This window comes from Sceloporus undulatus, chromosome 5 (genome assembly GCF_019175285.1).
Source record: "Sceloporus undulatus isolate JIND9_A2432 ecotype Alabama chromosome 5, SceUnd_v1.1, whole genome shotgun sequence".
NCBI classification, from domain to species: domain Eukaryota; kingdom Metazoa; phylum Chordata; class Lepidosauria; order Squamata; family Phrynosomatidae; genus Sceloporus; species Sceloporus undulatus.
Window position 1 is genome coordinate 16,954,611 of NC_056526.1, and position 26,630 is coordinate 16,981,240.

Sequence of the window (26,630 nt, forward strand, 5' to 3'; positions counted from 1 at the left end):
CATCATCATCATCATCATCATCATCATCATCATCATCATCATCATCATCATCTCTATCTCCTATTTGTGTGTGCAAAACCTTTTGCAATGTGTATATACTAAAAGTAGACTCATTCTATGGAGACCTTTCCTTATGCAGCAAAAAACCCCTCCACCCACAAGAGGCAGCTATCATTAGCTTTGGGAATTGAAGAAGCAGAATCTGGAAGGGCTCTCAATGGCTATCTGCATCAACCCCCTGACAATGCAGGAAATTCACTATTACACAACACTCCTGATGGGATCCGCCCAATGTTTCCTCAAAAACTTGTCATGAAGAGAATACACCACTTCTGCTACTGAAAAATGCATGCCATCAGGAAAATGTTCTTCATGTTTAGCTTAGCTCCCTTTCATGTCATATGAGCTGACAGGTTTGAATCCTACTCTCTGGATCCTACTTGACCACCTGACCACCAGTGTATTTCTCACACAGAGAGAAACATGGCACAATCTTACATACATCTAACTAGGATTAAATTCCACTGCTTCCCCTGGGGCTTACTTCTGAGTAATCCCATATAAGATTTAAAGTTATTAATCTTGGCTGGCATCTTGTATAGAAGTTATGTCTTCATAAGTGGATTTACATATACAGGAATCAGAACTGGACAGTTTTGTAATATCTGTATCCAGAAGAGGGCTGCTGTTATGTTACTACATAATAAAGCTGGCAAAGTGACTGTTGCACAGTGGGACTGATGCACATCAGGCTCCAATATGCATCAGGCACTCTTGTCAGTGTCCTGATACACATCTTTGCAATTCACTAATAGTGTTTCTTAGCACCTCAGGTATTTAGATACGTACATACAAAGTTACTTTTAAATAAAATTTGATTCCAGCATGCTTCCTTATACTACATCTTCTCACAAGCTCTGACATGCAAAATGCAGTGATATCTTGTGGTAACTTCTGAATACATGCTTCCAAAGTATTAGGAGCTTGTTCTCTTTCTCTCTTTCTCTCTCTGTGTCACACACACACAGAAACATCTGCTCTTTATTGCCCATATAGTGAACTCAGGAGAGCTCTAACCAGCCCCTCACCTTTATAGAGCACAAGCTGTGCTGAAGATAAACACTGAATAAAAATGATTTCCTTGAAAAAACAAAGGAAAAATTATTACTGCTCAAAGGATAATGAATGACTTTGGGGACTTTGAGGTGTTCCTTTTACAGCCCCCTAGGAAGGCAGAGACCAAATGACCCCCCAGATTACATGGCTGAGTTGATGGGCAGTGAAATAGGATGGCCATCCCTCTGGGTTTTAGAAAAAAGAGAATGAACAACCCCAAATATTTCTTGACAAGGAGAGGGGGCTTCTTTTTTGTAGTAAATCCAACATTTCCCCTTTCTTCTTCTTTTTTCCTTTGTCACTGTCTCTGACAGAGTTTCTCTTTGGCTGCCATTTTCTTTCCCTCACGCTGCTCAGGCCCAAATGCAACTTCATTCCATGGATGAAGAAATGGTGTAGCATGCTGGCCCTTGGGATTTGTCATTTCCCCCAATTTTGCAATGCCATTCAAATTATGACCATAATGATAATGTGTTGTAAATGTGTGCACATTTACATTTTGGACTTGAAGCATGGCTAAAGGTTAAGAGCAATGGTTTTTTGCCATTAGTATTATAGTACTATAACTACTGGGAGGAAACTCCTAGCAGGAGGAAGAGGGGTGGTCTGAAGTGTTGCCTGTTGCCTGATTCAAACTTGCTCCCTTTCCTTCTGTATACAGATGCTCACTAGACTAAAAAACTGAATCATCTATCCCTTTGGTCAAAGAACAGCATTCTTCACCATGTCTGAGAGCAACAGGTTAGCTTAGAGGACACAAAGCAAGCTGAATGGCATCCAACACTCCCCTTCTACACACTTACACACTGATCTCTACTATGAGGAAGCAGATTTTGGCTGTATGCATCTACACTACAGAATGAATGCAGTTTGACACGGCTTTATGCATCTACACTACAGAATGAATGTAGTTTGACACGGCTTTCCTTGCCATGACTCAATGCTGTGGAATTCTGTACGTTTGTGAGATATTTAGCCTTCTCTGTCAAGAGAGTTTTGATGCCACAACAAACTACAAATCTCAGGATTGCATAGGATTCCATTGTAAAATTGCATCAATTCTGCAGTGTGGCAGCAGCCTTTGTGTATCATAAAGCAAATTGTTGTTGTTATCCCACATCTTCCCCTGAATTGGAATGTAAGGAAGCTTACAAATGAAAACAACTGTAATACTTTTTAAAAACACACACACCCAACAACAACACTATTTACACAAAAAAAAATGTAAACCATATCACTGAAAATAATGGAAAAAATACATACAGTAATTAAAAACAGTACAATCAAACCAGTACAGAACCCTACTCAAAGCCTTTCTTTAAATATTCATTTTTCTATTACTGGCTTTGTTCTTCTTGTTGCTGTTCTCTTTTACACCACAAATGAGCAGAGTTGCCTAAGGGATATTACACTTCAAATGCCAAAATAACCTGAATGGCCTAAAATACTATGTACAGTGGGCCCTTGGTATCTGCTGGGGTTTGTTTTCAGGATCTCCCATTAATACACAGCAGCATAGTAAAAATTGTGTCTCTTATATAAAATTGAAAAATCAGGTTCACTTTTTGGAATACACACACACACACACACACACACGTTCATATTTTCAAGTCATGGGTGGTTGAATCTGTGGATAAAGAATCCATGGATACAGGAGGCAGACTGTATATTGATTCTGAGAGAGGCAGGAAGGGGAGAGATTTCAGGCTATCACTGAATCTCCAGCACTCATTCCACCAGGCAGCCATCTCACCCTACCAAATGGCATGGCTGGCTCTGTGATCTTTATCTCCATGTGGAGGCATGCAGAGAAAAGGCTATGGCATAGGGCCCTTAGGTCAGCAGAAAGCCTCACAGCCACAAAACAAAGCATTCTTCTTGTCAAGCTTTCACCAAATCTTACTTTACCTGTTATGAAGCTGATGGTGGAACTGTCACAACAGCTCAGTTCTGGCTCTCCCCAGGTCACCATAGTAACTCGAAAGTTATAATACCATGCAGGTAGCAGGCTGCCTATTCTCTGAGCAAACATCAAGAAGGGCAGGACAAAAGAGAGCATTAGCATTTGAAAATATGAGATCTAAACAGTGACATTAAAGGTGCATTGTTTGACACCACTTGATCTTCCATGGCTCCATCCTACAGAATCCTGGGAATTCTAGTTTTGTGAGGCACCATCTCTCTTTTACAGAAAAGGCAGAATACCTTACAAGGTATTTTTTACAAAATTACAAATCTCAGGATTCCATAGGATGGAGATACAGCATTTTAAATGGTGTCAAATGGCATTATTTCTACAGTTTCAATGCACCCTAAGTCTACATCCTTGATTAAAGCACAATGCTTGGTTTAATGGTTGTCTCCAACTTCTCTTTTCATACACTCACAGGTGGAAATTATCCATATCTAGTGAATTGTACATTATAGACCAGTGGTAAACCGGGACTCGGGAGATGCCAGCTCAGTTCCCCACTGAGCCTTGAACTCACTGTATTATTTTGGGGCTTTTGCTTTCTCTCACTCTGACCTACCTCACCACGTTGTTGTGAGGGTAAAGTGGGGAAGAAGAGAGCCATGTAAATGACTATGAGCTCATTGAAGCAAAGGGAGGTTATTAATGTTTCTAACAAATAAATGATACTAATGATCTTCACTAGGTTAAAAAATCTACTGGAATATTTCAGTAAACAGGTATGGACATGCATGTCTAACAGACTGTAACCAGGGCATATTACCACTGATGATGTCAAAGAGATGGTTGCTGCTATTTCGTAGTATGTTGTCCACTCTGAGGTCATTGTTGAGGGGTTGAAATAAAACATTTCTACAATATATTTCCGGAAGACACCAAGGTAAGGCCTGTTCCAGCTGAGGACCACAGCACTAGGTCCCAAGGGGTAAAGAGTTAAATCCTTTATCCCTGTTGGCACTACAAAACAGAAATGAAAAGATACTCACATTTTTACTATTACAGTCAGCCCTTCTTATACACGGATTTTTTATACATGGATTTAAGCATACACGGTTTGAAAATGTTCCAAAAAAGTATAAATTTACCTTGATGTTCCATTTTTTATTAGGGACACCATTTTGCTATGTCATTATACTTAATGGGACTTGAGCATACACGGATTTTGTTATACACGGGGGATCTTGGAACCAAACCCCAGCGTATAACAAGGATCCACTGTAGTCGCAAAGATTATTCTACTAAAAGGATAGGCTGTGCATAAGTACTGTATGCTTTGGTATGTGTTTCCCAGAGCTATTTAGCCATCATACCAAAGCTGTCCAAATAATCTGAAGCCTTACAATGCAGCACTGCATAATCAAATCATTTTTGAAAGTTTCTGCTCTTATTTCATTGCATTTCATTTTAAAGGTTTAAAAATAAAATTAGGTGGATGAGCTATTCTCACCTTGCTTTTATAGGCTGTATGATATTTGGGGGTATTTTGTGCACATTTAAGCCACTGTAGCCTGCTTATTAAGAAAATAAGTAACTTGATAGAATAAAGAACAGATGTCTCTGTGTAAGATATACTGTACAAACTTATGTATTTAAGTCTAGTTTCTGGGCATACAGATGATCTAAGTCAGATTTTAAAAGTATACTGAGTTGGTATGATGGTAAATAACCCTCAATCCCCCAGTCTCACTGGGGCCCTCCAGATGTGATAAACCAAGGATCTGCTGGCTGAGGATGATGGGAGTTGTAGTTCAAAATGTATGAGGGTGCACAAGGCTGAAGAAGATCAGAATTTGGAATGCTAGATTCAAAGAAGGGCAATGGTCATATCCCTTGAAACAAGGATAGAGAGCCTTTGACCCTCCAGATGGTTTGACCTACAACTTCCATCAGATCCACTCATGATGCATTGACTCTATCTGAATGCTTCACTGTCATGTGGGTGGGTATTGAGGGCAAAGTAGATGGCACTGGACAAGTATGGAAAAAGGTGGCCCTTTGGTATTCTCTCCTCCCACATGTGTCCTCAAGTTTGTTTTTGTGGTAATGGTACCCAACTCCTCTAGAGTCCCCATACAGCCCTTTTTCTGAACTTTTCTCAGGATAAACTGTCTCTCAGACTGTTTAACATTGTTTTAAAAATCCATATTTTCAAAACCACAAGTGGATTTCCAGGACTTTTTTTCTGTTTAGCATTTTAAGAGGACTGTGTGGTCCCTGGAGGACCTCAAGGGAAGACCATTAGCCCTCAGCCCTACTGCAGTTGCCTACCCCTGCTCTAAAAGCTTAGAGAAAATGCAGTTCAGCAGCACCACACTTGTTCCTCATTTTCTAAATAAAAAGATGTTTCTTTCAGTCATGAAAAACAACAAATAGAGTAAATGTAAGATGATTACCAATGGCAAATATAACAGGATCAGAAGGAGGTCCAACCAGTGGTCCCTTCCGTAAGTAGATCACAACTTGATATTGAGCACCAGGAACAAGGTTTTCAATAAAGCTGCTACTTGTGTTCACCTAGAGATGTGAAATAGAGCCCATGTAAGGAAGAGACAGTGAAGAATTAGGTTTGCCAGTTCAAGACTGATCCAGGCCCTAAGGTTTATGAACCAAAGCCTGACACTTAAAGATGGCCCCTGGTAGTGTCATTCAGAGTTATGGATTGAGTACCAACTACTGTATAGTTGCTCACAGCTTGTCATTCCAATACACACATTCAAAGAAAATGTAAATTCTTCTTTAGAAATTAAGACAGGCATCTCAGCTAAAGTCTGGGCTGCTCCCAGCTTGAGGTGAAATGAAGGGATTATTCCTTCTCCCCTGGTTATGGAGATGAGATAAGGAACATTTAATATAGCTCATATCCTACTAGCCAGAAGGTGGATGCAGAGCAGAATGGAGGGCATCATGGTGCCACAATGCCTATCAAGGAAGGAGGACAGTAACTATATAAATACATAGACCCACACCCCTGTAGAATCTTTGCAAGTTAAAGCAACAAATCAATCAACCAACAAATCCTTGGAAACGGTCCCAAACTGCTGCTCTACTAGCAGAGCTGGAGATTTGCATGCAGCCCTTTTTTCTTGCCCATCACAATTTGAGACTCGTATCCTGATCAGCCACCTGGAGATGACCCATGAAAACTGGAGGCCTAGGGCCAGGTCCTGAGATCTGGCAACTCTAGGAGTACATTCCCAAAGGTAAGGTTTCAGTTAGAAATCAGATGCCAAGTTGCATTGCAACACAACAAGTGCAAAAGTTGTGTACAAGAACTAAAGTTTGTTATTCAATTGTTTTGGACTTTAGCTCTCAGTAGCCAAGGCTGCATCTACATTGCAGAATTAACACTTTAATTGTCATGAATCAATACTATGGAATTCTGGGATTTGTAGTTTTGTGAGAGATTAAGCTTTCTCTGTTAGTATGCTCTGGCACCAAAATAAACTACAAATCCCAGGATTCCAAAGGATGAAGCCTTGACAGTTAAAGCAGTGTCAAACTGCATTAATTCTGTAGTATGGCAGCCACCCTAGACAGCATGGCCAGTGGTATGTAATTAGTGGATCTGTAATCGAAAACATTTGGTGGGATAGCCCCCCCCCCCCAAAAAAAAACCCACCTCTGGAATATAGTTAGAGTGGTCAAATACAAATGAAGACAAATCTCTTATACCAAGGATGAGGAATTTATTCACCTCCTACCATCCTTCAGCACTACCTCTGCTGCATAAGACTTGTCAAATTTGCAGATCTGGAACCCTGGGAGTACAAGAATACTTCCCTGTTTTGCAGAGCTTGGAAAAGTTATTTTCTTAGTCTATAACTGCCAGACTCCACTACAGCAAGGGATTCTGGGAACTGTGGTCTGAGTGAGGGAAACATCAGCTCATTTGAAATGTGATGCTGGAGTTCTATGGATACCATGGGCTTCCAAAAGACAAATAAATGGGTCCTAGAGTAAAGCATGCATGAACTCTTCCTGGAAACTAAGGTCAGTAAACTGAGTCTTGTGCCTTAGCCATATCATGAAAAGACATGACTCACTAGAAAAGAAAATAATGCTTGGTAAGTTAGAAGGCAGTAGGAAAAGAGGACAACTGCATTGCAGATGGATGGATTTAATTAAGGAAGCCACTACTCTTGATTAAAAGACTTGGAAGACCTCATGGATGCTGTTTTTCACAGAGTCCATGAGCCAAAGCCAAAGAGAACCTGACAGTAAGCAACAACAAATTGTGTAATTTGGGCATGGTATGTTTTCCCCAACCAGTTTGAGGCCATCAAAGTGCTTCTAGAATACCAGAGCCTTCATATTATTTTAGTCCCAGCTAGAGCAGACATACTGACGCAGTGGGATTTATCTACATGTTGACTCACAATTCTACAAGTGATTCAATAGGTCTGCTTTAGTTGGGACTAATAGGATTTAGGCCCAAATCAGCACAAACTAGTGCTCTTGCTTAGGACCTTCATTGTATATGTTTATTTTAGGATGTTCTAACCAGTATTCCATGCTAATGAATTTCAATGTCACATAAAATAAAAACCCAGTACACATCTCAACTTAAGACATGCTCAGAGCTGAACAACTAAAATCAATGGAAGTGACATATGTAAGTCCCATTGATTTAATCATTCTGGTCAGACAATGAAATCAATATCTATCCTCATCAAACTGATCCAACTCAAAACAGTACTGAGGCTCACCTCAGTACAGTAATGTCTTTCAAGTCGTTGGCTCTCCTTCTGCTTCTGGCATGTCAAGGATACAATAGATACAATGGTGTTGTTGCTGTTACTGCTCTCCTGTGACGATACTGTCCAGGAGAGTAAGGCAGTGGTTGAGCTTAGCACAGTTGCCATGACATTCTGAGGCTTCTCTGTCAGTTCCTCTATCAATTCTCCCACAGGACCTAAAACAACACAAGAAACAGGTGGCAATCACTTTCATAGACTGGCCTCTTCATTGGTGATCAGATCAGAGCTTGCAAAAGTTATCTTTTTTGGCCAAACTGGAAGGGAATTCTGGGAGTTGACATCCAAAAAAGCAACACATTTTGGTGTTGGATCTAGACAAAGTACTTGGTTCTCATTAAAATCAACAAATCATAAGCCATTGTTAAGATGCCTCATTCATTTCCATAAGACTTCAGTTCTACTAAACGATATCACAATCCTACTCAGATATAAGTTTAACAGAGTTCAGTAGTACCAAATGTGAGGGAACTGTGCAGAGGATTTCACTGTCTGTCTGGATCCAACACATTACCTTCTAACATAAGCCAGAAAGCAATGAAGAACCAACATTTAGCAATGGTGAACTAAAGCATTTTTGGCAGGAGTGAGATCTGTGCAGCATTTCCAATATTGTTGAACTGCAACATCCAGCAGCTCTAGCAGAACAGGTGAAGAAAACTAGGAGTTGTAGTTCTGGAAGGCTATATATTCCCCACCTTTGATTTAAGATGTATATTCTTGCAGATGTATAAGACGATCAGTGACTTACTAATATAAAAACTGAGCCTTTTGGCAGACTGGCTTTCTCGAAGTTCACATGACCCGGAGGAACTAAACGTCATAACAGATACCATGTATTTCCCTGGTTCTTTCAGATCAGCAACAAATTCATGAATGTCCTCACCCACTGTTAGGAATTCAGTGAAGTTCTCTAAATCAAGACATGGAAAAATATGTTAATGAAATAAAATTTGCAGGATTTCTATCTACAGATATAATTATTATTATCTGGTGATCTATGGCTGAGTATGCTGCAAAAGCCAGGGATGTACTGATTTAGCTTTGCTCGCCTCAAGCAGCTTCAGTCCTGGTGAAAGGCATTCTGGAGAGAGAAGGGTTGACAACATTCTGTTCTCCTTTTAGCTGAGCCTGAAAGGAGTCAAGTAAATACTCTTTCATGACCCACCCTTTCATGAGACTACGGGGATTGGTAGTTTGGAGGGGGGGGTCATAAAAGAGAGCCCTAAAGAAGATATAGCATTAGCAAAAGCATTTACATTTCTATACCACCTATCAGTGAACTCAGCAGTCTCTAAGCGGTTTACAATGTGTAAGCCAATTGTCCCCAAGAAGCTGGATACTCATTTTACAGACTTACAAAAGGATAGAAGTCTGAGTTAACCTCATTGACCTCTTCCCATTACACACCATACAGAATCTTTAATAAAGTTTTTTGTACTAATGTTACTCATAAATCATAATTCCCTTATATCAGTGAGTATAATGGCAATAGTTGTGACATAAACAACTAGCAAAATTAAAATTATACCTTCAAATTACAGCATCATACACATAGACTAAATGTATTTACATGTACACTGTTTCAAGTGGCTAAGTGAAAATTTGGTAAGATGTGATATTTCTAAATAAATTTTAAAAGAATAAAAATAATTTTTAAACACATTCAGAAAAATTAATTAGTTTTTTAAAAATTAAAAATTATTTTTAAAAAATCCTGGGGCCTCTCCTTTCTCTTCCTAGTGAGTCTCAACCCACTTACATAATCTCTTCAGCATTTTAAAGGGACGCAGGTGAATGCCACAGCCCATTTTTGCCCAAAGGCAGATGTTTGGGGAGCAGTGGTGTCACCCTTAGGGTGTCACCTGATGCAGTCTGCACTGTCTGCACTCACCTAGTAACATCCCTGGTTTCCTTACTCTGCTTCATGATAGAGCAAGAGACCTGGAGTGTGAATGTGGGATGTGTGCATGCATGCAAGTGCATATTCACATGCACATGTGTGTGCATAAACTCAAAGGTAATAGTGGGCCCCAGTAGCCTAAGGGTCCATCAAAGCTTGCAGCCAGTTTTGCTCCTCCTCAGAATGTCTGCTACCATACAGCAGATGCCTTTCTACTGCAAAGTGGCAGTAGATGACTTCCATGCCAATGGGGCAATGTTCCTTAAAAAGAACTATCCAAGGTGCTGACCCCCTATTGCCCAACTAGGTTCAGAACCTGAGACAGCTCCTTTAAAAGTTTCAGTTAAAAGCCAGTGCAGATTTACCACTCACCACTGACATGAGAGCCACTTGTTCAGAACATTACCTTCTCTTTCAATGTGAATGTGGAAACCATCAAATGCTGTGGGTGGTTTTGGGGGTAACCAGCTCAGCACCATTTGCACTGGGAGGAATGAGGGAGGTTTGGGCGAAGGTGTTCCAAATTCTGCAGTTGGGCTGATGTTCTCATAATCTGTTGGCATTGCATTGACAAATTCATCCCCATTCTCTGAGGAGTCTGATTCATTATTCCACCAATCTGGCTGAGATGTGACTTCATAATCACTGCTGTTATAGTGGTAATCGGGCCATGTATAAGAAGTGTTCACTGTTGAAAGCTCCGTCTGATCATCCATGACATGAGGGATGTTTTCCTGTCCGATAGGATTCTGAATTTCCAGAAATGATTCTTCTGGGAAATTCCCACTGTGTTCTTCCCAGTTCTCATTGAGGTTCATATGCATGATGCGCACAGAAATGTTTCGAGGTGGGTAGGGAACTGGAAAAGATAAAAACACATTTAAAAAGCCCACTCACTTTCAATAGGAATCAGTTCATTGAATCACTGTGTGTGTGTTAAATACTGCAAGAATACAACAAAGCTTTGCAAAAGTGGATGAGTAAATTTTCATAAACTGACCCAACACTGCTGAATTAATATCAACCTAAGCCAATGGTTTTTATGTTTTTTACTTCCTCAGTTCAGAAACATTTTGGATTTTCCCTTTGAAATCGGCCATCCCAATCTGCTTGGTTCTACATGAACAAAGGAACTAAATGTAGCTGCTTTCAACTCTCACCAATATTGTTTTTCAGAATTCATAACAAACAAGGAAAGAGGCTGGGTTTTTTCTAGGGGGTCACGTATTTGGTGTAGTTATAGACCTGGTACCACCTCTGAATTGAACAGAACCACAAACATGACTTGCAGGAATCTGTTAAATCTGAACTAGAAAAGACACTGTCATTGATGACTCAAGTTCTCTAGCCACCTGAAACATGGTCACCACCTCCCAGTGTCTCCCTTTCCATCACTGGTGGACCCAGTTTGTCATCACCTCACAACCCCCCCCCCACACACACACACACTTGCTACCATCCACTTGCCCTCTGTCTTACTCTCCAGATAAAGCAGCAGGAATGGACTAAAAAGCAACAGTCTGGATTGGATTCAAGAACCATAGAGTCACAGAGTTGGAAAAGACCACAGCGCCATCCAATTCAGATTGTGCTGTAATATGCATTCAAAGCACTCCTGAAAGATGACCATCTAGCCTCTAAAGAAGAAGACTCAACCATACTCCAGAGCAGTGGGTTCCATACTACCAGCTCCTTGATATGAGAGCCATCAGCCACCACTGGAAGGCAGGCAAACTCACTTTGTGAAAAACTGTGCTGGCTGCCTAAAGCAGGTTGCACTGCTCCATGGTGCCATTCAGGCACAAGTGCTTGGATCTGATTGGCCTTTTTGGTCAGTGGAGTGCATTTCTCAAAGTAGTGATTGTTCCATTTTGATGAATGTAGTTCTTCTGCTCACCACTAGCAGGGACCCTCCCAGTGATGACTACGGGATGGACAGCATAATTTTCTCCATGGCTAGAGAAGATATCTTGTTCTACTTATGGAAGGGACAGCCCTGATTCCAGTTCAAAAAAGAAAGGTTCCTTTTGAAAGTTTGATTCATGTTCAGCTTTATTTTGATTTTCTTGTAAGAACTGTGTGTTTATTGCTCCCAGTGATAGGTCCTGGAACTGGCACTTCCAACTGCATGCGTTTTGACATATGAAATGGGTCAACACATATTGTTTCCTGCCACTCCATAAACTGGCCATAGCTTATGTGAGTTTAGCATGAAGGGATCCTGCAATTGTCCTTCTCTTGCAAATCTAGCATCAAGGTAGCTTTCCATGGATCACCATCTTAGTTCCTCCCCCACCATATTACTTCCTTTGGGGTGGAAAATTCCTGTAGTAGGGGAGCCCAAAGGGAGACGTATCATCACTGAATTTCCTGCCACTGGTTTTGCTGCTGAAATTAAATTGCTATCACCAGTTTTAACCTGTGAAGTAGGTTAGGCTGAAATATAGTGATGGGACCATGGTAATCTAATTAGTAATTTAAATATGGGGAATATGTGACACTCCAGCTGTGGGATTGCAAATCTCATCAGTTTTGGGCATAATAGTCAGTGCTAAGGATGCTTGGAATTATAGTCTAATATAATTTGGAAGGATATTTCCCCCTTCCCCAACCCCACCTGCATCACACTGGATCTTTATTGGCTATTCTCTTTTTCATTCATGCTTTTCCTGCCTTTGTCCTCATAAAAAGCAATCTGAAAAATAAGGAAGCATGCATGCCATCTGCTGGCGTACAACAGTCTGGCCTACTGCCCTGTAAGATTAGAAGAAGAACTTGGGCATGCTTCCAAGACAGAATTAAAATAGGTTCCAGACTTTGCCCAAATGCCATTTTCAATTCATATAACATAGCTATCCTGTCAAGGCCTTTTGTGGGTCTTTTTTTTAGTCTAAGTCTTCATGCTTCAAGGCATAAACTGATCAAGTGCAGTGAAACCAGGGAGAGGGAGGAGGTACAGAATAATATCATTTCTTTGCATGCCTATATAGATGGCCTAAAGCATAACAAAGGATAGCTTGTCTTCCTTTAAATATGCCAGCAATGAGATTGCTCCAGAAGCAAACTGCTTTACCGGACTGACCGATATAGATTCCACAAAAGAAAATACATGTGCAGTGTTAGCTTTTGTTGTTAATGGTCCTTGAGTCCCTCCCGACTCATGGCAAACCTGTGGATGTGACATCTCCAAGATCCCCTATCCTCCATTGCTCTGCTCTGGTCCTGCAAATTCACACCTGTCACTTCCATGATTGAGTCCATCCATCTGGCATGTGGTCTTCCTCTCTTTCTTCTACCCTCTACCCTTCCTAACATTATCTTTTCTAGTGATTCTAGAAATTGTCTTTTTTGACCCCCTTATCACTGGGGCAGTGAATCCACCTCAACTTTAAAGGGGATAGCCAATGTGCTGAACTTATTTTGAGGCAAAGCTTTTTCACCTTACGTACAGAAAACCCCAGAGCAGATTCACTACCACAGTAGTGAGGAAGCCACCAGCTACCTCTGATATGTGCCAAATAAGTAAAACAAGACAGTCAATTTTTTTTTTAGAATTTTGGCTAGCTGTTAATAGTAATATAATATTGCACAAGGCAGGGGGTGGGAAGGGCCAACCAGTTCCAGTTGAGGTATCTATTAGGGTCCTGTTGGACTGTCACTGAATTTGCAGCTGGCATTTTTGCACAGAGAGAAAGAACATAGGACAGATGCAAGGGAAACAAGAAAGAAGCAAAAGAAGGTAAGATAAAAATGAGACAGCTAGAATCAGTCATAATGAGATTTTGCTGGAGGGCAACACATTTGCAATGAGGTTTTGTCACTGTAATTTTGTTTGTGGCAGAAGGGCAACACAATCATGACTTCAAAAACAGCCTCCCACTCCTGATGAAACAGATGTGGGCATCCTAGTGTTGCTGGGGTTTTTTTCTTATATGTTCACATGCATTGAACAAAATACTAGTATTTGCAGTGTGGAAGACTCCAGTTTAGTTTTCCTGCCAATTTATTTCAGAACATTTCACCCCAATGCCCTAATGTAGCCCTGCTCCAGCAATACAATCACACTCGGGCACAAAAAATAACTTTAGTTTCCAAGTGCAGCCTCAGAAGCCTGTTGATTCTTCACTTTCATACTATGTGGAAAGACTCTTTTTTTTTTTTTTTGAGGCTCAAAGTAGCATTTTCTAAAACTGAAAAATCACCTTATCTCTCTCTCTCTTTCACACACACACACACACACACACACACACGTAGGTTTTGCAGGTGAGTATTGTTTGAAAATAGGGCAGCTATTTCTTCATGACTGTGATTGTCCCACATAATATACAGTCTCTGAAACACAGGCCTACTCCCTGAGAGCTAAAAGGTTGCACTTAAGGGGACAGATAGAGTTTGTCATCAAAGGTTTGAATTGAGATGCTGGTTACATAGCAAACTGCATGTATTAAGCAGGCTGGTTGTTGTCATAGTTTAGTGTATGGACAATGTTAGTGAATCAAGGTGCAACAGTGTCAGCACAACAGAACAAAATACATGCCCACTTGAAACCAAAACCCATCACTTCACAACATCAGGGGTAAATCACAGTAAAAAACAAAACACTTCTGTTCTGCAGCAACTGACTAAGACAGTTCCCTCTACGAAAAGCCCTCAACAGATTTGGTGTGCCTGAATACAGCATAGGTTTTTACCTGTTCGATGCTGTTTTGGTTCATGCTTAACCCCGCTATATTCCACCAGCGTGCTTTTGTTGAATGTTGCTTCAGATACCAATTGAAATGTAATGTTGCTATAACATATTCCTGGCAGCCAGTGATTGAAAACAGTTTTTCCTTTAAAAAAGTCTGTGAAGCCGTAAACAAAATGGTACATACTAAATTAGTACAAAGACCCAGCTTTTCAGTCTTTAGGAGGTAAATACTTCTTGGCACTGCATTAAAGACTTTTCTTTAAAAAAAACAAACAGTTAACATCCACATTTCCTATGGTCTTTTTTCTTTCTCACTCCCCTCTCTCTTCCTTTCTGACTGTCAAAAGTACTTAGAAGAGAAACTAGGGAAATAAACATGAAAGCTAGCAATGTAATTGCAACTGGCAACATGTACTATGTGACACTGAACATTTCTACATACAGATGATTTCATTTCCCCCGTCCTTGATGCTAACTGTACACAAGGGGCTTTTCAAGGCCAAATTGCCAAGGGAGAAATTGCATGATATATCCACAGTGGAAAAACCAAACATAGAAACTGACAGTTTAAAGTTATTATGGCAGGGGTGAGCAGACCTTGGTCTTCTGGGATCTAGGTATGAAAGAGGAACTCAGTGGCTTGGTCCACTTATTATTTCTTTGTGCTTCCTTATAATTAATATAAATAAATCTCTATACAGCCTAGGAATTGAGCGGGGGGGGGGGGGCTATAGCAGAGCTGATTATTTTGCACAAAAATCCTGATTCCTCTCCCCAATATTGGTTGGTTTCAGAAGCCTAAACTATCACCTTCCTCCAACCCTTTTGATATTGTTATTTTTATATCCCACCATTTTCCTAGTCCATGAGTCAAAGCAGCTTACAAAAATTAAAACAGAGCTTTACAAAATTAAATCATACATAGTTAAAAATACTATCAATAAAACTATCAATTTTAAACTAGCAATAAAATTAAAAAAATTAAAACAATGTAAGCCACTCTGACAGCCTTTTGGCTGAAGAGTGGAGTATAAATACAATAAATAAATAAATAAATATCATTAGAAAGAAGAACAGAAAAGTCCTTTCACCATGAATATTCAGCCTCAAAGGCCTGCTGAAACAAAAAAGGTCTTCTTCTGCCTACAAAAGGATACCACGGAGGGCACCCATTTAACCTCAATAGAAAACAAGTTCCAGTGCTTGGGATCAGCCACTAAGAAGGCCCTCTCTCATGTTCGCTCCAGTACCTGGGAGGCTAGTGGGAGAGAAGGGGGGGGGCCTCCTCAGAAGATCTCAAGGCACAGGCAGATACAGTCCTTGAGATAACCTGGATCCATGCCATATGGGGGTGTAGGTCATAAGTAGTGCTTTGAATTATGCCTGGAAACAGACTGGAAGCAGGTGGGAGCTGTTCCAGCAAGAGACTTGCATTAAACACTTAGAAGTCAGAACTGCCTGGCTGCATCTACTGTAAACTGCCAAAAGTTCTACTAGAAGATTTGGATCTATTTTCCCTCCCACCTGCCTTTGCCCAGACCCTAGGAAAATTACGTTTTCTTTTTTTAAAGATTCTTATATTTATTTTTAACAACATACAGTGAAAATTACTTTTTAAAATTAGCATGCAGGCATGCTGACTGGGGAATTCTGGGTACAGTAACCCAGAAAGTACTTTTTCCAAGCTCGGCCTCTGACTGAGATCACTGATGCATAGATTCTGGCACTCTTATAATTAGACTGAAACAAAAAGTATATATAAACATAAATATTACGAAGTGCCTTTAAGTCTCTAATGACCTTCTTCAAAAGGGAACTAAGTCCAGCTAATTATTGCTCCTGGAGCTTCGCAAAGTTTATCAAATGAGATCAAGGAAATGGTATCAAGGAAGCAGACACATCACAAACAGATATTATAGTAATAACTTGGCACATAAAATCATTTAGGATTCACTTTCCACCCACCTTTGTATAATATTGTCCGGTAGTCTTTTCCTTCCCAGTAGCTTATATTCACCCTGGTAAAAACGTTGTACTTCTCTGGATACTGGATTTCAAACAATACTCCAGTTTCAGGTGATGGTTTATAATCATAGATGGAAACATTGGTTACAGGCAGAGGTTCTTCAAATGAAACAGAAAGGGAAGGGGAATGTTTTATTCCTCCATACATCAAATTAATCCTTTATAAAGATAGGATGATCATCTAAGAAGACAGATGTATCACTCAGATCAGGGTGACATGATCTTTGGAGAAATTCACAGTAATTTGGAGTGCATTCACATATGCCACCTACAAATTACTTGATTCCTTTATTCTTGGCAATACAAAAGTGAATTGACTCCATTAAAAAGGATTCAATCTCAAGTTGTTGCTTGGCAGAGATGAAAAGAGGTTGATCTCAGCAGGAAGCCACTTTGAGTACTCAGCAAACATTTAAAAATTCAGTAGGACTTGGAAACTGGGCTTTTAATGGTACAGATTGAATATTTGTTATCCAAAATTATACAGATAAACATATAGCTATGTTAACCGAAATCAATGTTTTCATTTGGAATCTCAGTAGAGCACAAACATGTTGATATCTACTTCCTGAATGTCAATCCTGCATGTCATGAACTTCATCTGCTCCTTACTGGTATTCTCAAAATCTGACAACACTTCTGTTAGGGGATTGCACCCAGAGATGCATTGTAGCCATGTACCAGTCATACATTGCTCAGTGCTGGATCTCATCCTATGTTTACTTTTATTTGAAGTTGAATTATATTTTTATTTTAATTGTCTGTTTTCAGTGGTGGCTGCAATTGTCTACATTTAATTATTGTAAGATGCCTTGAGCCTCATGGTTGAGGAAGATGTGATAAATCAATATGTTAACAAATAAAAGCTAGCAGGGCCACAGCATTCCAGCAAAGTGCAAATCTCCTTGCCCTGGAACCCCTTTTAAAAGAATATTATCCCAGCTATCAGATAAGTTCCAGCCAGGTGGATGTAAGAGTCACTGAAGGGGAATCCCTCAGAGGCACTATGTGTAAAGCTGGTTCCAATGGGAACAACATTTAGGCTTCCTTTAATGGCTCAGACAGACATTGTATCAGGGTCATTGTGGTGTGTATCAGAGAAATGCTGCTGCTGCTGCTGCTGCCTGGCAAATAAGGCCACTGGGAAGCCATACACTTTGGATGAGGCCCTGAGAAAACAGACCTCTTCTGACCTAAAGACTACCCTGTAGTGTATACTCACTTCCAATACTGTTGTCATCCAGGGCTGGTTGAGAAACATATCCAGCAAATACCACCACTGACCTGAATCTGTGAATACATCAGTCCAGATATAATAGGAGGACAGTCATAACTCTTCACAACACAGATTTTTCCACTGAGCCAATTCACACATTCAGATGATACTCATCACAGGTATAGAAAAATCTCGTGATTTAGATTCTGACTGTATATTAGTCCCAAACATATGAACATAGGAGACTGTATGTTACCAAATAGGTGTCCATCTTTTGGATTTTTTTACTATTGGATGACTTTGGTATCAGTCTCATATTGAATGTTCACCTTTTACACAGTGGTATAGTAATATATTTTGAAGTACTGAACATGACAGGAAGTCAGGCATGATGTACACTGCACAAGGTTCAGTTTATCAGGATTGGCTGCAGTACACAGCACAAAGTTCAATTTATTGGGATTGGCATGACTTCAAACCTATGTACAGTGAATTGGATGAGATGGATTACCTAGACTCATTTCAACCTGGCTTTGAGCCTGATTATGGGACAGAAACGTCTTTGACTGACTTGATAAGTGTTGTGTGCTCTTTTCTTCTGCCTCTTTTGATTCTGCTAAACATCTCAGCAGCTTTCATTCTCATCAACAATAACAGATTTCTGAGTTATCCACCTGGAATGAATTTTAGAAGCACTGTTTTATGGTGGCTCTTTTCCTTTCTGGAGGGGTGAGTTTAGAAGGTGATATGGAAGGACTCATTTTTCACACAGTGGCCATTGGCATCCCCACTGGATTCCATTTTGTCCCCACATTACATAACATACATGAAATCACAGGGAGTGCTTGTTCAGGGGTTTGGTGCCACCAGCATTAACTTTATCTTTCCATTCATCCACTTCTATCACTAGTCCCAGCTTCTGCCAACCCAGAAGATCAAAAGCAGGTAAAAGTGCAAGTTGATAAATTTGTACCACTTTGGTGGGAAGGTAACATCATCCATGCACCTTGGCGTTTAGTCATGCTGGTCATACCATTGAGCTGTCTTTGACAACGCTGGTTCCCTCGGCTTAGTAACGGAGAAGAGCACCACCCCCTAGTCCAGTGATGGTGAACCTTTTAGAGGCAGAGTGCCCAAACTGCAACCCAAAACCCACTTATTTATTGCAAAGTGCCATGTCCCTCTGGCTTTCTAGTAACAAACTCTGGCAAACTCTGTGCTGGGATGACGGCACATGTGCCCACAGAGGGCTCTGAGTGCCACCTGTGGCACGCGTGCCATAGGTTCGCCATCACTGCCCTAGTCCAACACGACTAGACAATTTTGTCAAAGGGGAAACCTTTACCTTTTACCTTTATATCCAAGGAAGCAGTTCTGGTTGTAAACCACTGTCTGAAATCAGTAATGGATTGAATGAGGGTGGAAAAAGTGATGCTTAGACAAGACAGAGTCAGACAAGACTGATCAGTCAAAAGGCAAATAAGGGTATTTAGGGATTCAGCCTGTATTGGGTGGGATCACATTTCCCTTCAAAATTCAAGTTCACAGTTGGATTGTGTTCATAGATTCAGCATTGTATCAGAGTGTCCAGGTTTCAGTGGGCTATGTATGCATATAAAGCTAATAAGTAATCTCTGCCCATTCCTGGGGGGGGGGAGGGGGGGTTGCATCTGGCCTTAATATTTTGCTTGAACTACTTCAATCAGTCTTTGTGGGACTGCCTTTGAAATGAATTTAGAAACTTCAGCTGAGTGAGTTACATAAAGAAAATGTTGGTAATCAGTGAATTTATAGCTGCTGTATACAATGCCTGAAATTTAAAAATAAAAATAAATTTTAAAAATGTCTATTACAAGAGTTTCACTGACTATTTTCAAGCAAGCCCCAAATATAGCACATGGAGATGTCTTTATTCATCTTTTGCTATTAACAAAATGACAATGTTACTCAGGCTAATGGGAGAGATGAACTCACTGGATGATCTTGAACCAGTTATCCTCTCAGCCTAATGTCCCATGCTGGGCTGTTGAGAGAGTAAAATGATGAGTGGAGAGGAAAAGGATCGGTGGGATGCTCCTTGGAAGGAAAGTAGGGTGTACACTTAATACAAGCAATGCCACATTTGGACAGGACTACCAGAGCTGGATGCACGTTTTTCTTTCACTGGGACTATGCAGTGTAGTCTTCCTTCTTTCAGAACTTACTGACTTCTTATTCCAAGAAATCCAGTGGCCCACATACGACTGAGGTGAAACCTCTCAGGGTTGTAGCTTTCTTTCATGATTCTGGCTTACGTACACTTCCTATGCTATAATAATCACATTGCAATTTTCTAATTATGGCAACTTTATAGAGTGAGTGATTGCATTATCGTGTTACTTCTTCCTAGAAGAAATTAAATAAGGAACGGAAGCTGTCTTCATTTTTATTACCAATTTATTTTGGTCTTGATCTTTTGATTTAATTATCCGATGATTAGATTAAGTGGAAGGCATTGTATACTGCCTCTCTTTCCTGATGTCTTCCTTACAGCAGCAGCTAGCAAATCAACATGAATTAATGAATAGCCTGTAGAGATACCATATTCACTGCGCTACTTCTGGAACAGCTATGGGGAGGAAGGCAATTCTATACTCATCCTTCAGACTCAAAGGGAAAGCCTAAACCTTTGTTCTGATTGCAACATTGAAAGTGTATTTACCTTTAAATGCTCTGTCAAAGGATGAGATGAAATAGTCTAAGGGGCTAGTGGGCTTAGTAATTCTACACACCCCACAGCACCGCTCCCAACAGTGGTTAAATAAACTGGGACTTGTGGTCTTCTATGGGGAAAAAAGTTTTGTCCCCTCCCACCACAGTTCGCTGAGGAGAAATCACAATTCTTCACTGGTTCTGAGCTGTGGAAGTATTTGGGATTTGCAGTGCTCTCCTCCTGTCTGGATCAAACATTGCAAGCCCCCAAAGTTCTTATCTGGAGCTGAGAACACTGCAGGTTAGTTGAGAGAAGGCATTCAAGGCATAAGGAGATGGAGAAAGGGGTCATCCCATGCCCTCTTTATGAAGTAGACTTTGTGAGGCAAATCTGGCACGGAGACTGAGATGAGGGGAATGACCTCCATGAGCATTACAGTTAGGGAGGCATTTCTGCCCAACGGTAATTCACCATTCTACACCAGCTGTTAGCTTCAGCTCATATCCCAGAAAAAGAACAAATGTGATTCTCCCCTCTCCTACCACCTCACTAGATGGAGCATGTGGTTTGTAGACTGCGTATTGTCTTTTCCAATTGGATGAACATAGAATTCTGATTCTCTCAGTATGACCAGCCCTATTACAAGGAACAAGATCAATAGTGAGTTGAGAGTCACTGTGGTGGAGGAGAGCTAAAGAGAGAGGGAGGAGGGGGAGTATTGATCTGGCCCAGATCTGACACAATTATTAGTCCTGTCTTACAAATTAAGCCTCTAGATGGAAGAAGAGTAATATAAGTGTGTTGTTTTACTTGAAGATTTTCAGTTGCTTTCCAGAAAGGGGCACAATGTCTTGAAAGCATCACTACAGATTTCATTCAAAAAGAAATAAACTCAGGGATCATCTTTTCTACTGCCTTGTTGCCTATGCTGACTGGCAGTGATACATCAGCGTCTTAGAAAATCTTTACAAGAAGCAGAGGATTTCAGTGTCAGTGGAGCTGTGAATCCACATCAGTTTCTATGCAGTATGGACTTTAAATGAGCTATCCAAGGTGCTGAAGCCCATTTGATATTTGAAATGTTACTTGTTTATTACTTAACAAGTTGTTTGGGATAATGCAATGGTCTGATGGGGACAAGGGTAGGCTATGATATCGCTACTATATATACTGTAGTAGCATTTTAGTAGCTACTATTTACTGCTTCTCTGTCTGTCCAACAAATTCCAGCGAATTTAGTAATTAAAAATATAACACCTGGCAAACTTAATTATTTGGAATTGGTAAAGACATGTGATTTCTCTAGATTGCAAATTATGCAGCTCTCCAAATGTTACGCAACTACAATTTCCATTAGCCCTAGACAAAACAGACTGCAACATGTGGAGGGTAATGCTATTCCCATCCTTGATCTAAATATTATAATTATTTGTGGAGTTCACTATGTGGGTATCTTGACTGAAATGCAGCAGAAAGTCCATGAACAGCAATGCTTCTGTTCAAAGCTCTTCACAGCATGGAAAGAATGTCAGTGCTTCCATTGGTCTTGGTGAAGCAATTTCTTCAAGTTATAGGGCACCACAATGGGCAAATTTGTTCATCCTTCTGTGTTGGCCTATGCTATGCATCTTCTCACACTCAGAGAGCGGCATTTAATGGTCCCTGCTACCCCAGAAAGGGCAGGATGATATACTCGTGCCTTCCTGACCCACCCCAAGAGGAATGTATTCTCAGCAGTACCCTAAGAAGGAGGAGGATGTCATTGTGGTGTCTTTCCATCTCCACTATCTCAGAGCATAGTTTTGCACAGGTCAAACTATTTCTTGAATACCACTGAAGGTGGTAGAGGCATGACAGCCTCCTGTCCTGCTTTACCAGATATTCAGAGTCCATGAGCTGTGTTCCAAAGGAAGCCAAGGTCTGGTATTTGAAAGACTCTTGTTGTCAGCAACAACACATAAAACGGTTCAGGAGTGCTGCTGAACAGAGCCAGATGTCCAGGAGTTATCTAGAGTCAAGTTGTCAAGTCATCCAGAAGTCATAAATCCACCAGGCATACGGAAATCATGCTAAGAGCTAAGAGCCAGGATCAGTGTTGCTCTCAACAGTGAGCTGGTGTTTCTATCTTTTACAGGCAGAGGTGTCTTCTGGATTCCCAGCTGTATTAATGACTGTGTCCCTCATCTTCACCCTTGCTAGGACTTTGATTACAGCCTCATAGAGCCTCTGAAGGGAAGAGTCTGGGTCAGACACTGGAGCTTCTGCCTTTCCCTTGGACTGGGGAAGGGAGGATGCTCACCTCTACCTCCTTCTGCTTTAATCCTGAACTGACCTGTTGAATGGAAGAATAGTTTGGCTACTCCTCAAACCTCTGCTGCATCTCTCCAGTTGGTAACTGCTTCTTTGTCTTCTTCAGAAGAACTCTTAGGGCAGATGATGACATCTCCTCCTGCTTGATACTGCCATCTTTTCCTCTACACATTGCTGGTGCCACTGTTGCATCCTCTTCTTCTTTCTGAAGCATTGAGAGATGCAGATAATGCCACCTCATCCTCCTCTTCTTTCCAGGTCTGTGGAAACAGCATTGCCACTTCTGTGTCCTTATCTTCCCTTGTGTGACAGAGCCACATGTTGTTTCTTGCCTCAGGCAGCAGAAAAGTTTGGGTTGCCCCTGAATGGCAAGCAGATTGTCCAAACACTCAGTATGATAGAGGACAATTTTCTATTTGAAATTGATCTGCACTGGAAGGGTTGCTCAGCCAAAACTGATTGAAAAATCTTGTCAAAAAAACCTCTTCAGAAATAGAGAGGCTTTGAGGTTGATACAGAAAGGAGCAAAATGAGCAGACACACTGCTCAGCTGGTCACAGTCATCCACCCTAAAGTGAGAACATTTCACACCAGAGAGTGGGAGAGGGAACAGGATCTATAAAACAAATGGGAAGAATAGCCTTGTTTAAATACTTGAAGGGATGTCATATTGAGGAGGGAACAAGCTTGTTTTCTGCTGCTCCAGAGAACAGGACCCAGAACAATGGATGCAAGCTCCAGGAAAAGAGATTCCATCTCAACATTAGGAGGAACTTCCTGACAGTAAGGGCTGTTCAACAGTGGAACACACTTCCTTGGAGAGTGGTGGAGTCTCCCTCCTTGGAGGTCTTTAAACAGAAGCTGGATGGCCATCTGTCGGGGATGCTTTGACTATGAGTTCCTGGATGGCAAGGGGTTTGAACGAGAGTTAAACTAGAGAAAACCAGGAAACATCATGTGATAAACTTCAGGCATTTCCTGTTTTTCTCTAGTTAAACCCTCATTTAAATCCTGTTTGCCCACTAGTGTGATAAAGCAGAATGATTCTATGATTTTATGATTCTATTAATCTATGGGATATTAGTGAGACCTCATCCACAAGAAAGCTCAGGTCTCATGTATTTGCTGCGCATTACAAATAGAGTTGAGTCCTTGGTCTCACTCTTTGTACTCTTCTTGCACAGTGAAAAGGAAGATGTCAGTGATGTGAAGTCCTTTTGCAAGGAACTGCTGTAAAATGCCACAGAACAGCTAATGAACTAATTGCTTTGACATCACTTATTTCACAGAATCGGCCTTCCCCAGGAGCCTCATTTGCTGAGTCCCTGAGCTCCAATGTCAATGGACAGGCTTGGAGCATGGCAGTGGCAGTGCCTGTCTGCAGTGAAGTGTCATGCCAAGCTTTCAAGGTTCAGCCATATCCCAATTAGGCATGTACTTCATCAATATGTTTTCATATGGTCTCAATACGCCAATGATCTTTAACAGACAGGGAGCCATATGGTGCAGGGTAAGTGGTGAGCTTTTAAAAAAAACACATTGCCGTATGGGTTGCCATGGTGACAAAGATAATTAACAATCCCAATAGTAAAGACACGGCATTTTACTGTTGAAATGTTGGTGAACACTGGCAATTCCATTTGTCTTCCCTCTATTCTTACTCTCCGTCTTTTAGTGCTTCCTTCTGCTCAGTCTCAGTTAAGATCCTTGGTCTCCCGCCATCTGTAGTCCAGACCGAATATGATGTTAACATCTTATCCAGCTCTTGAGTATAAGTTTTTATTGTAATAAATTGCAGGTGAGGGTTTGGGATTTGGATTTTGATCCTGAGAGAGGTGGCAGATCTTTAAGCCTAAATCTAGTTGCTAGTGAAAGATCTCAGCTACAGCAGACCCACTGAATCAGGATCTCATATGGGAGAGAAGCAAGGTATTAAATAAATAAATAAATAAATAAATAAAATCAATTAAGTGCAGAAATATTCCAGGTTGACACCACTTTAACTGCCATGGCTCAGTGCTATGGAATTCTGGGAACTATAGTTTCATGAGACATTAGGCCTTCTCTGTCAGAAAGAGCTTTGGTGCCACAATATTCCCAGGATTACCTGCCACTCATCCAGGGCAGTTAAAGAGGTCTCAAACTGGGTTATTTCTGCAGTGTGTTTTTTGGACCAAACATCATGAGGAATCCTCTGAGTTACTATAAGATAAAAAGGCAGGGTGTCAAGAATTTACCATCTGCCATGCTGGAAAATCATCATAAAAGGATATCCACCTTAGTCAAGCAATCTAGAAGACTATCATGAATGAATACAGTGAAAGCTGAGGAAACAATAAGGAAGCACCTCCATCTAGCATACATGGTCCACTGGAATTATCCAAGAGGTATTTAGCAGTCAGTGGGACTTGTTCCCAAATAAAAGTTCATATATATTGCAGCTTCTTTTGGATTGACTTTTTTTGCTGAAGATTTCATTCAATTATATGCATCTCAAAAGATGAGGCATTGAAGGACATGTGCAAAGGAGAAGGACAAAGGGCCATGTTACCCACATGAAGCAATTTTAATTATTATTAATAATGATTAAATCAATTTAACTTACCATAAATTTGTCTAAGAAGAAGCAGTATCTAGGGCACAATCAAGGATGAGGGGAAATAGGGAATGCAATTGTAACCATTATTAATAATAATTAAACACATTTGACATATGAATTTATATTAACAATTAAATATACAGTATTTATTTCACCATTATGATCAATAGTGCTTTTTAAGTAGTAAAAATTCCCTACACCTAATTCAAACAATTCTTTTGCTCACAAAGGATAAGCATAATAGTAATAATGACAGTTACTGTCATTGTCATTGTCATCATGATCATCACTACCACTGCCTGATTTTGCAGGTTTGAAACAGAATCCAAATATAGATGGTGTAACTTTGTTGCTACCCTTAAGGTCACCAAGAAATTTCTGCTTCCCTGAACACAACTACTGTATTTGGATTTTCTTTTCTTCTCTCTCCTTTTTTTTTTGGTTGAAAAAGGGAGGAGGACAAACTAGCCATTAAAATTTCAGCATGTTTTGAGAAGGTGAGCAACCCAACTGAGAGAAAAGAAAATCAAGACAACCGCTGAACTACTGCTGAATTTGCTGGTGTGCCAGCCATTTGCCAGCCTTAGTGTTTGAGCTCTAATGGGCATGTTTTTTTCCATTATATCTTTCTTTCTGCAAGAACCAAAAAGATATAACATCAATGTCTTTAGAAGGTGGGGCAGATATAGAAAATGCAACCTTGATAAATTAAAAAAAGAAAATACTTACTGGTTAACACAGTGATTGACCGAGATGGCTTGGATACCATATTTGAGCTCACTACCATCAGAGTCACTATGTAATAAAGGCCATGGTAGGTGGCATTGAAAACTACAGGAGCAGGTAAAGTGCTGTTGAATTCCTCAAACTGGAAAAAATAGTTCTTGGATTCACCGGTGATCTTCACAACATATACTGATGAGGGAGAGTTCACCACGTCAGTAACTTCGAGTGAAATGATGATGCAGTTGTCATCTCGCACAGCAACTTGGAAAGGAGTCACATTCTGCAAATCATTAAGAAAAGAAAAATAGGGTTGTAAAATTTAGTTGCCAATACTGAATGCCTCTGGGAGATCAGAGGTTTTGATTTGTGTCTTTGAATGCTGTAAATTTATGGGGACTATTGATGATTGTGAGTTAGGAGTTAAAGAGAAAGATTACAGTGGAAGATCAGCCATTCTGATCTGGTTTTAGGAGATTAAACTCTACAACTTGAGCCACATTGGCCTTGATGACTAGAGGATTCTAGGAGCTGTAGTTGAAGAGGTTTTTTTCTCAAGATCTGGCCAAAATTGGCATGCTGGCTGAGAGGATTCTAGGAGCTGTGGTGTGAAAACATTTATTTCCCTAA

General features: G+C 40.5%; 1 protein-coding gene across 1 annotated transcript in view; it reads right to left on the reverse strand.

Moving 5' to 3' along the window:
- PTPRO (protein tyrosine phosphatase receptor type O) overlaps nt 1–26,630 on the reverse strand; it is a 182,857-nt gene that overhangs the window by 47,695 nt on the left and 108,532 nt on the right. Inside the window, exons 2-10 of the mRNA XM_042467850.1 lie at nt 26,007–26,283; nt 16,401–16,559; nt 14,437–14,589; nt 10,152–10,604; nt 8,594–8,755; nt 7,795–8,000; nt 5,482–5,602; nt 3,852–4,045; nt 3,025–3,136 (exon numbers count right to left, since the gene is read on the reverse strand). Coding sequence (XP_042323784.1) covers nt 3,025–3,136; nt 3,852–4,045; nt 5,482–5,602; nt 7,795–8,000; nt 8,594–8,755; nt 10,152–10,604; nt 14,437–14,589; nt 16,401–16,559; nt 26,007–26,283 — 1,837 coding nt within the window. The remainder of the gene's footprint in view (nt 1–3,024; nt 3,137–3,851; nt 4,046–5,481; nt 5,603–7,794; nt 8,001–8,593; nt 8,756–10,151; nt 10,605–14,436; nt 14,590–16,400; nt 16,560–26,006; nt 26,284–26,630) is intronic.